The sequence below is a fragment of the Sapajus apella genome, unplaced genomic scaffold (genome assembly GCF_009761245.1).
Source record: "Sapajus apella isolate SASKATOON/1434 unplaced genomic scaffold, GSC_monkey_1.0 scaffold29, whole genome shotgun sequence".
Classification (NCBI taxonomy): Eukaryota; Metazoa; Chordata; class Mammalia; order Primates; family Cebidae; genus Sapajus; species Sapajus apella.
The window spans coordinates 20,558,057-20,570,405 of NW_022436969.1; the positions used below are offsets into that span (position 1 = coordinate 20,558,057).

Sequence of the window (12,349 nt, forward strand, 5' to 3'; positions counted from 1 at the left end):
GGGACACAGAATGTCGTTTGAGGATGGGACTACCCAAAGACCTCCAAGCGCTGCCACACAAACAGCAAACGGCGTCGGCCGACAGCATCCACATTTCAGATGAGAATGGCATCTGCAGGGACCTGCTGGTCGTGGGGCCAGGTCTCCGCAGGGTCTGTCCCGTCCTTCCCTCCCACCAGGACTCTGCGGCCAGGCGGGGTCGGGAGAGCTGATGCCGGAGGGCGCTGGGGGAGCCTGGCCCGTGCGGGGCCGGTCCGAGGGCGGAGGCAATCCGCCGGCGACGCCGCAGGTCCCCGGGAGGCTGACGCCGTCCGGGGGCGTTCCTGGGAGCTGGGGGCCGGCGAGCCTGGACCCGACGCGCCCGGGAGGAGCCGGCCGGCGGACACGTGACCCACCGCGGCGGGGCCGGCGGCCCAGAAATAGCAGCGGCGGCGGTTCCGCCCGCTGGCAGCGCGAGCGAGGGACCCAGGCGGGAGACGCCGGCGGGGCGCGGGCGCGGTGGCCCCGGAGGATGCTGCTGAGCCCCGGCCTGGTCCGGCCGCGAGCACATGATGGCAATACGGGAGCTCAAAGTGTGCCTTCTGGGGGTGAGTCCTGGCCGCCACCCGCCGGGGGACCCCGGCCCGCGTCCCCGCGCCCCCTCTCTCCCTTCGTACCCCCGCGCTCAGTCCCCGCGGTCCCTCGCTCTCCGCACCCCTTTCGTAGCTCCCGACCCCTCTTCCGCGCGCCCCCCTGGTTCCCCGGGTCCCCTCGCTCCCCTAGTCCGTGCGTCCCTCGCTCTCCGCACCCTCCTTGTTCTCCACGTCCCTGCGACCCTCGGGTCCGCCCCCGCCCTCGCCCTGCGGGGGTCCGGTTCGAGCCTGCCCTGGGCTTTCTCCTCTTTTTCCTCACCGTTCCCGCGTCTCCGGATCCGCGACGGCCTTGCTGGGACCCTCGGCGGGGACCCGGCAGTGGCAGCGTGTCTGGGACCCCGAGGGCTTTCTCCTCCGCCTTTGATAGTTTCCTTCCGGCAGAAAGTTTAAGTTGCTCGGCCAAGTCGCTGAGTCCTCTTTTGCCCCCTATTCCCTTAAAACACAAAAATAAAACCAAAAGCGAACCCAGCCAAGGGGGTGAAAGCCGAGGGCGCGGCAAGGGTGGAAGGTGGGGCAGTGACCTGTGCGGAGCGCGCCCTGCAAACTTACCTGCTGCAGATGAAAGAAGCAGGCTGGGAAAGTCCTCCCCACCACCACTCCTCTCAAAGTGGGGTTTTCTCAGCCTGAAGAAGCCTTAAAGCCATCAGAAACGAAGAAGCAGTGAATCCGGGCGGCCCGGGGACACGGGCAGGGGACCCGGCGAGGACACGGGGGAGCCGCTGGCGAACAGCCCCTGGGAATCCAGGTCAATGTAGGGTCTCTTCCTTTTGGGGGCCCACATCGCATTCCAGAATTCCTTCTTCTAAAAGAGGAGCTGGTTCGCAGGGCGTTTTCAGCAGCCTTTGGCATGGGCGCCTGGTGTAGCCGCCCATGTCGTTGGCAAAGCTGGTCTCTCATGAAAACCATTTCCTAAAAAAGAGCAGCGAAAGGGTCGCATTCTTGTGCGAACTGATCTGTCAAGATGGGGGTACAAGAATTGTAGAAAGAGGAAATGATTTAGGTGAGGACTGAATTGTGCCAGCGTTTCTAGGCTTCCTCTAGGTTTTTCTGGAACCTCGGGCAGGACCGTGTTCTCTGGCCCGGCTCCCATCACCGGCCTCTGCCAAAACCATCCTTTACCCTAACTCGATTGTCCAGTTGGTCTAGAATTCCAGAGGATCTGGGAAGGCCCTGCCTACGGCTCCCCCTCTCCCGTAGTCCCCCCCACTCCCCCGCCCGCCTAGTCCCTGGATATCCCCACCTACCCCCACTTGCTCAGCCACAGCCAGGATCTAGTCTGGTCTTTCTCTGTTGCCCTATTGGTGTTGCTGAAGTGGATTTCCCTGCTCCCCAGGCCCTCTAATATAGTCCAGACATACATTCCTGGAATCCCATGCTTCCCTCTTGAGGAGCCATTTAAGCCTCAGGGAAGGCCTTCAGGGACTTAGAAGGAATGTCATGTTCCAAGGAATGAAGAGGCAGCCTTGATGTGTGCTGTGTTTGTCAGGACTGGCCTTGGGAAAAATGAAATAGGACATGTTTTTGCCTTTTTTTCTTAAACTCTTTCTCTTGTCTTTTACTGAGGTGGTCTAAGCCCTGCCCTATTAGAGGACCCCTTATTTTCAATTTTGGTATTTAGGGACAGGTCTCATTCTCCTACCAGGACACTGATCAAGTGGTAAGAACCCTGTGTCAGGAAACCCAGGAAGGAAACCCAGGCTCTCATTCTTTCCCACCAACGAGCTGTGTCGTTTAAGCAAAGCAACTCAGCGGCCTCATCTATGAAATGGGCATAATAACATGTTTCCTCTTAAGGCAGAGAACTATACCAGATGATCTCTTAAGATACATGCTACCATTTTCTACTAACATGAGTTCAGGGTGGCAATTAGCAAACCTGGAAGAGGAGGCAGCTGGAGAAAATCTCTTTACTTCTTTTATCTCCAAGAATGATACACTCTTTGAGTGGCTTCCTGCAGACAGCGCCTTACCTTTGCCAGTTCTGTGGGTAGGAATTTGAAGCTGGAGTTGGGAGAACCATGCCAAAGCAGAGAAAGAAGAGGTTTCTGGGCAGGCAGAAGGCTTTGAAACATCAATCATGCTGGGCACAGTGGCTCACATCTGTAATCCCAGCACCTTGGGAGACTGAGGTAGGTGGATCATTTGAGGTCAGGAGTTTGAGACCAGCCTGGCCAACATGGTGAAACCCTGTCTTTACTAAAAATACCAAAAAAAGTTAGATGGGTGGTAGTAACTCATGCCTGTAATACCAGCTACTCTGGAGGCTGAGGCAGGAGAATCACTGGAGCCTGGGAAACGGAGGCTGCAGTGAGCCAAAATCGCACTCCTGCACTCCAGTCTGGGTGACAGAGTGAGACTCTGTCTCAAAAAAAGAAACATCAATCATATCACACCACAAATGTGGCTTCCTTTTTTTTGAGGGTGGCTGTAAGTTTCAGTTTGATTGAAGTCAGAGGACATTTTATTTGAAAGGCCAAATGACCTTTTGTCCACACTAAATAAGATTTGTCACGTCCCCTCTTTTGGCTGTCTCTTCCGTGGGTAAGATGTGCGCAGCAGGCCGGGTTTCTAGCTACTCGTCCAGTTAGGATGGTTCTCTGGGTGGAATAATATTTTAGGGAGATCAAAGCCATTTTAACTGTCTTGGGTTTACTCTCTTCTCTCTCTCTTTTTGTTTTGAGACAGTGTCACATTCTGTCATACAGGCTGGGTGCAGAAAAACCATCATAGGTCACTGCACCCTCCAATTCCTGGGCTCAGTGGATCCTCCTGCCTCAGCCTAGGTTTATTCTCTTGATTGGAGAGACACTGTGGGTCAGTCAGTGCTCAGTCCAAAAGTCCTTTTAAAAAATATGTATATTTTTGAGATAGGGTCTCACTGTCTCGCCCAGGCTGGAATGCAGTGGTGTCATCACGGCTCACTGCATCCTCAACCTCCCAAGCTCAGGTGATGGTCCCACCTCAGCTAAGTAGCTAGGACCACAGGTGTGCACCACTCAGGGCAGCTAAACTTTTGATTATTTTTGTAGAAATGGGGTCTCCCTATGTTGCCCAGGCTCTTTCAACATTTTAACAGGAAGCTTGGGCTCCTTTGTTCTTTTCGTAGGGAGGTCTATCTCTTCTGGGTGAAGTTTTGCATGTGGCTGGCACTCAGCTTCCTGTTTTTCAGCCATAAGGCACCTCCCTGAAGTCTTGGTAGGACTAAGACCCTAACAACCACACCTTCTTTGTCCCTGTTATAATCACTTTCTGTTGGGTTTCCCTTAGAAGCTGATAGAGAACGTAGACTTCATAACACAATCACTCTCTCACTGGGAAGGCTGAGGGGCTCGTCTTTTTGTGCCTGGTCCTGTGCTCAGTGAGGACTTGGGGATGTGCTTCCCATTTGAGGTACAGGTTGGTTTAGGCATGGGCAGGGAGAACTTTCAGCACAGGCTCCCTGCTGGTTACTATTTGCTATAGTCTCCTCCTCCATCTATGGGAGCAGGGGTCTTATCTCCTGACATTAGAGTCATTTGCAGGAGGTAGGAGTGAAACTGGGCCAGGTGCCAAGTCTTCTCTACCTGAGCTTTTCCTGTCTTCCTGGCATGTTAGGAATGTCTGATCTTATTTCTTTTGGTGAATGCTCCCACATGGGATGGACAGTGGCTTGTGGAACATTCTCTGAATGCTTTGTGTTCTTGGAAAACCAAGGACTGAAGAGTGTTGGGTTTGTTTATGTTATCTGTTATAAATTCTTGGCTTGCATTTCATGTGTGGACTTTCTCAGGTTTATTCCACATGGGGACAGCCCAGCAAGCCTTTGTGGACACCCTTTCCTGGCCTAAGCCCCGTCACCTATGGAAGTCAGCCATGCAGGAGGGTGTGCTTGACAGGGGGAAAGCACCGTGGGCAGGACCCCATGAACCTCTTTCTTACCAGGAAAGTGTCAGTCGCCCCACTTTGTGATCTGAACCGGTATTATGAAACATGGAGCTTAAAGGCAACACCCTTAAAAACAGCAAAGTTTATTACAAAAAAAAAAAAAAAACTAACGAAAACAATATTGAGGCAGCAGCTGCTTCAACCCCAAAGGTGGAAAGTTTCCCAGTATGCATTTTTAACACACAGCACCACGTGGCAAGAAGCAGGAGGATGGGAGAGAGTGGGGAGGAGGAGAAAGAGGAGGAGGGGACCTTTGTTTTGTTATTTCCTTGGGGTATTTGTGCGCGCGCACTTAAAAACTGCTTCCTGATGGAATCCCAAAGAGATTTATATTTGGGCTTTGGTTGCCTTGACAACAATTTAGAAATTTCTACCACTTCCCCAATAGCTGAGTGAGTAGTTAGAAGAGCTGAGGGTTTTCTTGCTTCTGGTAAGGAGCTTGTTGAAGCATCTCCTCGTGATCTTTGTTGGAATCTGTGTGGTGGTTCATCAAAGAGCAGCCAAATACCTGTGATTTGGTGAGACATCTGGGTAATGGGGACTTTACCTATGTCCAAGGCCTCCACACAGAAGGCCTCTTGTCTTCTCAAGGACACTAGGACTCAAGAGTAGAACAGATTTATGCTCACAGTAAGGCAGATATCAGAGCTGTGCAACCTCCCATGGGTTGCTTTGAGCGTGATATGAGAGAGTATTCAATAAGGCGACAGGAATTTGTTACTGTTATTGTGGAAGGAAGGAATGCACAGGATAGTGGGTTGGGCTACGTAATGATCACATTGCTCTCCAAGTCTGAGATTCTAGTAACTTACTATTTTTTTTTTTTTTACCCCAGAGACTGGCATTTCTTGGGGAGGGGGGATGGTGTGGAGGGTGGAGTGGCTAGCCACAGCATTTATTTCTTGGCACACCTGATTCCTCTATTAAATTGAACCATTTGTGGAAAGTATGTTCAACATTGGTGACTCTGGGTAGATATAAATGATATAGTGGGATGTCTTCCCAGCAGTGCCTGGCATGTGGCAACACTGTGTCTTATGCACCCAGCCCAGGCTCATGGGATCCATCAGGGTCCCTTTGTCCCTCTTTTGTTCAGGGTCAGCATTGCTGCTTTCATCCTCCCTGGGCTTTCAGAGCTCAGTGTGTCCCCGGTGTGTATATCAGAATCATTTGAGGAGCATTTTCAAGCTTCTCATGATCCCTTCCCCCATCCTTGTGTCTTAATTTGAACTGCTATCATAAAAATACTGTAGGCTGGAGGGCTTAAACAATAGACATTTAATTCTCAGACTTCTGGAGGTTGGGAAGCATAAGACCAAGGTGCCAGCAGATCTAGTGTCTGGGGAGGGCTCACTTTCTGGTTTGCAGACAGCTGCCTTCTTCTGGTCTTCGAGTCTCTTTCTCTTCTTATAAGGACACCAGCCCCATTCATGGGGGCTCTACCCTCACAACCCAAGCACCTCTCAGAGGCCCACCTCCTAATATTCTCACATTGGGGGTTAGGCTTCGAAATGTGAAATTTGGTGGGGCGACACAAACATTAATTCCATAGTCCCTTGTCAATAGCTTTGAGGCATGTGGCCCCTACTTTTGCCCTGGCCCAATGACACTGTTTCAGTGTGTGATATATTTCTTAGATCTGAGCCAAGGCCATAGCCATCAGAAAATAGCAAACTTTACATTTCAGGGTGCTAGGACAGTGGTCCCTAGGCTTTTTGGCACTGGGGACCAGTTTTATGGAAGGCAATTTTTCCATAGATTAGAGCAGAAGGCAGTGAATGAAGCTGTTCCATGCCAGATCATCAGGCATTAGTTAGATTCTCATAAGGAGCATGCAACCTAGATCCCTCACATTCGCAGTTCACAACAGGGTTTGTACTCCTTTGAGAATCTAATGCTACTGTTGATCTGACAGGAGGCAGAGCTTGGCCAGTAAGGCTGGCTCACTGTTCATGTCCTGCTATGCAGCCTGGTTCCTAACCGGCCATGGACCAGTACCACACCAGGGGTGGGGGACCCCTGTGCTAGAACACAAAAGATTTTGAGTTCACTAATTGGAAAAGACCTTTACAATTTAATTAAGTCCGGTAGACTACATTTATTTTGTGTTTGCCTGCCTGTGCAGATTTTACACTTTCATTCATCTTAGTTTTTATCATTTATGAATGTGTTTGAAAATGGAGTAGGTATTTGTTCATTCAGCCATTCACCATTTGTGGAGTGTTTCTTTCATGGTGGAAGCTGTGGTGCAGGTAGACAAGACAGCAGTGACTGCTGCCTTCCCAAGGACAGGAACACACCAGCAGTGAGCTCTGTAGCATTGACTGGATTCTCATTACGGTACCTACCGTGGCCCACCATGCAGAACAGAAGTAGTGTGGTCTGATGATGAGAAATACTGTCATCTCACTTATTAGACATAATGGCATGGGAGGGACAGAAAGTTCTTGGTCCCGATCTGTCTTGGGTACCTGCAATGGCTCAGTGCTGTGCTAACTCTGCTAGAGACAGAATGTAGGTCAGGCAGGGATCTGGTCCCTGCCTGGGATGGAGGGGCTTCTGGTTGCTTCCTGTGCCGCATGCACAGGAGTACGGCCCATGCTGATGGTTGTGATGCAGGAGGTGTTGCATGTATAGTGGGAGATGGTGGGAGTCGAATACAGTGGGGGCTACGAAGTGGGGAGCTAGGGAGATTTCTTGGAGTAGGAAGGATTTGAACAGTTCCTAAATGGGTGAGTAGGGCTTTGACAGGGAAGGAAAGGTGGGTGTGTGCCCTCCAAGCCCTGGTAGGAGGTTCAGGATCATACTGTATTTTCTGGCACGGTCCCTTCTCCCCCAGCCTGTCCACTCTTCCGTTGACACTCCGTACTCTCCGTCTCTCTAGCACTGGGTCTTTTATTTTTAATTCCCTTTTCCCCATTTTTTTTCTTTTTTGCCAAAAATTTAAAACTTACACAATAGTTGAAAGGACTATGAATGTGCCCTAGATACAGCAGGGATAACATTTTACCACTTGTCCTTTGTCTCTGTTTTTTTTTTTTTTCTTTTTTTTGAGATGGAGTCCCACTTTGTCGTCCAGGCTGGGGTGCAGTGGCATGATCTTGGCTCACTGCAACCTCCACCTCTTGGGTTCAAGTGATTCTCTTGCCTTGGCCTCCCGAGTAGCTGGGATTATAAGCATGCACCACCATGCCCGGCTAATTTTTGTATTTTTTTAGTTGAGATGGGGTTTCACCATGTTGGCTAGGCTGGTCTCTAACACCTGGCCTCAAGCGATCCGCCTGCCTCGACCTCCCAGGGTGCTGGGACTACAGGCATGAACCAGCACTCTTGTCTCTCTGTTTATAAATAATACTTAACATTTGTTTTGAACTGTTTAAAAGTAAGTTGCAGACATGATGGCACTTTACCCCTGAATACTTCAGTGTGTGTCTTTTCGGAAAAAGGGCATTGTCCTATGTAACCACAATCCTATGCTCCCATCCCCAAAATTGAACACAGGTACAATAATAGTATCAAACATATGGTCCATGTTCAGATGTTTCCAGTTGTCCCCAAATGTCCTTTCCAGCTGTTTAAAGGGTCCAGTTAGAGATCCTCTGTTACATTTGATTGTCCCGTCTCTTTAGTCACTGTGAGTCTAAAACAGTTCCCCTTCTTTTTTCCCCATGACTCTGGCATTTTTGAAGAATCCAGGCCAGTTGTCTTGTAGGAGGTCCCAAGATCTGGAAGTGTCTGTTTCCTCATTGCTGCTTTCAGGTTCAGTGTTTTGGTGAGAATACAACATAGGCGATCTTGAGTGGTCTTATTTTTTAACGTGATCATGTTTAATATGAAAACACTCTTTCCCACTTATCTCTGTGGCATTTATTAAAAAATATTTCTGGCTGGGCATAGTGGCTTATGCCTGTAATCCCAGCACTTTGGGGGGCCGAGGCAGGCAGATCACGAGGTCAGGAGATCGACACCATCCTGGCCAACATGGTGAAACCCCGTCTCTACTAAAATACAAAAAAAATTAGCTGGGTGTGGTGGCGTGTGCCTGTAGTCCCAGCGACTCAGGAGGCTGAGGCAGGAGAATTGCTTGAACCCGGGTGGTGGAGGTTGCAGTGAGCCGAGGTCGTGCCACTGCCCTCCAGCCTGGCGCCTGGTGATGGAGTGAGACTCTGTCTCAAAAAAAAAACAAAAATTAACTGGGCATGGTGGCATGCACCTGTAGTCCCAGATACTACTGAGGTTAAGGCAGGAGAATCACTTGAATCCAGGAGGCGGAGGTTGCAGTGAACCAAGATGATGCCACTGCACTCCAGCCTGGGCAACAGAGCGAGACTCCATTAAAAAAAAAAAGTATATATATATATATATATATATATATATATATACACTTTTTATATATATTTATTTCTAAATAAAAATGAAAAACATATATTTTTAAGAAATAAATGTATATTTCTATATACATATAGAAATATGTATGTATAGAAATATTATATTATACATTTTATTTTAATATTACATGATCACATTAAAAATAAGACTGCTCAAGAAATACATATATAAATAAATATATATAAATACATATAGAAATAAATATGTATATAAATATGTATATATAAGCATATATATATTTCTGAGCTTCTGCAAGTGTCAGGCAGTGGTGTGTCTGACACAGGACTTTGACCTTGTGGAGCCTACATTTTAGCAGGAAGGTGGGGAAATTAAATCATATGGTCTGTTAGGAGGTGGTATGTGCTTTATGGGAAAAGAAGGCAAGACATTTGAGTGGGAGTGGGCTGCTGGGGGTGGCAATTGAGTGTGCTCAGTGTCTTCAGAGCCCAGGGTGGAGGTGTCTGCTTCTTGTTTTTTTTTTTCCTTGAGGCAGAGTCTCGCTCTGTTGCCAGGCATTAGGCTGGAGTGCAGTGGTCGATCTCGGCTCATTGCAACATCCGCCTCCTGAGTTCACATAATTCTTCTGCCTCAGCCTCTCGAGTAGCTGGGACTACAGGTGCGCACCACCATGCCCAGCTAATTTTTTTGTATTTTAGTAGAGACAGGGTTTCACTATGTTGGCCAGGGTGGTCTTGATCTCTTGACCTCGTGATCTGTCCACCTCGGTCTCCCAAAGTACTGGGATTACAGGCGTGAGCCACTGCACCTGGCTTGCTTCTTGTTTACTCAGGGCTTGACGCTGGTCCTACAGCTTCCTCCCGTGGTAAGCTGCTGAGCTGTGGAGAGGAGCGTATGTCCTGAAGAGTTAGAGTGGTCTTTCTTGTTGTCTAACTTTGTCAGCAGAAATGAGGAAAAGAAAAGTGGAATTTTTATTTGAGACAGAGTCTTGCTCTGTTGCCCAGGCTGGAATGCAGTGGTGTGATCATAACTCATTATAGTCTTGAACTCTTGGGCTCAAGTGATTCTCCTGCCTCAGCCTCCTGAGTAGCTGGGACTACAGGCGTGCCACCACACTGGCTAATCTTTTTTTGTTGTTGTCGAGATGGGATCTTGCTGTGTTGCCCAGGCTAGTCTTGAATTCATGGGCTCAAGCAATCCTCCTACTGCTGTCTTTCCAAAAGTATTGGGGTTACAGGTATAAGCCACTTTGCCCAACCAAAAAGTGGGCTTTTTTTTTTTTTTTGAGACAGGGTCTCACTCTGTCACCTAGGCTGGAGTACAGTGGTGCAATCACAGCTCACTGCAGCCTTCATCTCCCAATCTCAAGTGATCTTCCTGTTTCCGAAAAGTGGGATTTAACATCAGGTCACCAAATGAGTTTTTTCACTGTGGGATCTTTTGATGGGTCTTTTTGGAATATATTTCCTTGCTTTAGATGCCTTAGACTGCTTGAATTCTCTAGAAGTCATGAATGTGACTTCTGTTTGCTCCACATTTAACCCAGAAGATATCTTAGGCTACTTTCAGTTCCCCCAGATGTGCATAGAAGACTTGAGTTATCAGAAAATTGAAGGGGCTTCAGGGCAGCAAACAGAGCACTGGGAAGTAATTTCCCTTCTATTTTTTCTTCTTTGAACAGGATGCCGCAGAGAGCTAGATCTCTTTCTATCAACGTATTTGTTTGTTTGTTTGCTTTAAGAAAAAAATACCTGCATTCTCCAGGACTACTCTCTGCCCTCATGGAATCACTTTCCTAACTAGGATCTGTAAATATAATGTGTAACCCTGGGAGGGAAGGACAGAGGGAGAAAGTGGGAGAGAAGAATAGAGAAAGAGGAGAAGAGAAGGGGAAGGAGAGGGAGACACATGTGCATGTGCCATGCGTGTGCGCGTGCACACACACACACACACACACACACACACACACACACGAGTACATGGAGTATCACATGAAACTTGCCCTCTGCTGGCAAGGAGGAAAAGCTAAGTGTTCTTTTTTTTTTCCATTGGTAAATTAAGAAAGTTTTATTTACTTTTTATTTATTTTATAATTTTTTTGAGACAGGGTCTTGCCCAGGCTGGAGTGCAGTGGTGCAATCACAGCTCACTGCAGCCTCGACCTCTTGGTTCTAGCAATCCTCCTACCTCAGTCTCCTGAGTAGCTGGGACTATAGGTGCCCACCACACCTGGATAATTTTTTTTTTGGTATTTTTTGTAGAGATGAGACTTGTCATGTTGTCCAGGCTGGTCTTGAACTCCTGGGCTCAAGTGATCCACCTGCCTCAGCCTCCCAGAGTGCTGGCATTAGAAAGTTTTTAAAAAAGTACGTCTCATGACATCAATACTACCTAGTTAATTTATACTTAATTTTAGCAGCTAAAATATTTATGGACCTTCTTTGTTGAGTTGGAGTTTCACTCTTGTTGCCCAGGCTGGAGTGCAATGGTGTGATTTTAGCTCACTGCAACCTCTGCCTCCCAGGTTCAAGCAGTTCTTCTGCCTCAGCCTCCTAAGTAGCTGGGATTACAGGTGCATGCCACCATGCCCAGCTAATTTTGTATTTTTAATAGAGATGGGGTTTCACCATGTTGGTCAGACTGGTCTTCAACTCTTGACCTCAGGTGATCCACCTGCTTTGGCTTCCCAAAGTGCTGGAATTATAGGCATGAGCCAGTGCACCCGGCTTTATTTTCTGAACTTTGACAATAAACTTCTAAAGAGCTAATTTTTTTCTTATCAAGTACATTAGTTCTTTTGGGCTAACGTTATAGCAAAGTACCATAGACTGGGGGCTGATAAACGACAGAAGTGTATTTCCTGTAGTTCTGGAGGCTGGAAGGCCACCATCAGGGTGTCTGCACAGGCAGGTCCTGGTGAGGGTTCTCTCATGGTTTGCAGATTGCGTCTTTCCATTGGGTAAGGGAGCTCTCTGGGGCCTCTTCCATAAGGGCACTAATCCCATTCATGAGAGCTCCAGCCTCGTGACCTAATCATTTTCCAAAGGCTCTACCTCCTAATATTATCATTTTGGAGGTTAGGATTTCAACATATGAACTTTGGGGATCACAAATATTCAGACCTTAACATAAAGCGATGCATGCTAATTAAAATTTGAAGGCCAGGCACAGTTGGTCACACCTGTAATCCCAGCACTTTGGGAGGCCAAAGAGGGTGAATCACTTGAGGTCAGGAGTTCGAGTCCAGCCTGGCCAACATGGCGAAATCCCGTCTTTGCTAAAAATACAAAAAATAGCCAAGCATGGTGGTGTGCGCCTGTAATCAACCAGCTACTCCAGAGGCTGAGGCATGGGAATCCCTTGAACCCAGGAGGTGGAGATTGTAGTGAGCTGAGATTGTACCACTGTACTCCAGCCTGGGTGACAGAGTGAGACTCTGTCTCAAA

General features: G+C 48.3%; 1 protein-coding gene across 1 annotated transcript in view; it reads left to right on the plus strand.

Annotated features, from left to right (window-relative positions):
- Positions 1 to 307: 307 nt before the first annotated feature.
- Positions 308 to 12,349, plus strand: part of RAB31 (RAB31, member RAS oncogene family) — a 151,141-nt gene continuing 139,099 nt past the window's right edge. Inside the window, exon 1 of the mRNA XM_032293389.1 lies at positions 308 to 587. Coding sequence (XP_032149280.1) covers positions 549 to 587 — 39 coding nt within the window. The 5' untranslated portion in view covers positions 308 to 548. The remainder of the gene's footprint in view (positions 588 to 12,349) is intronic.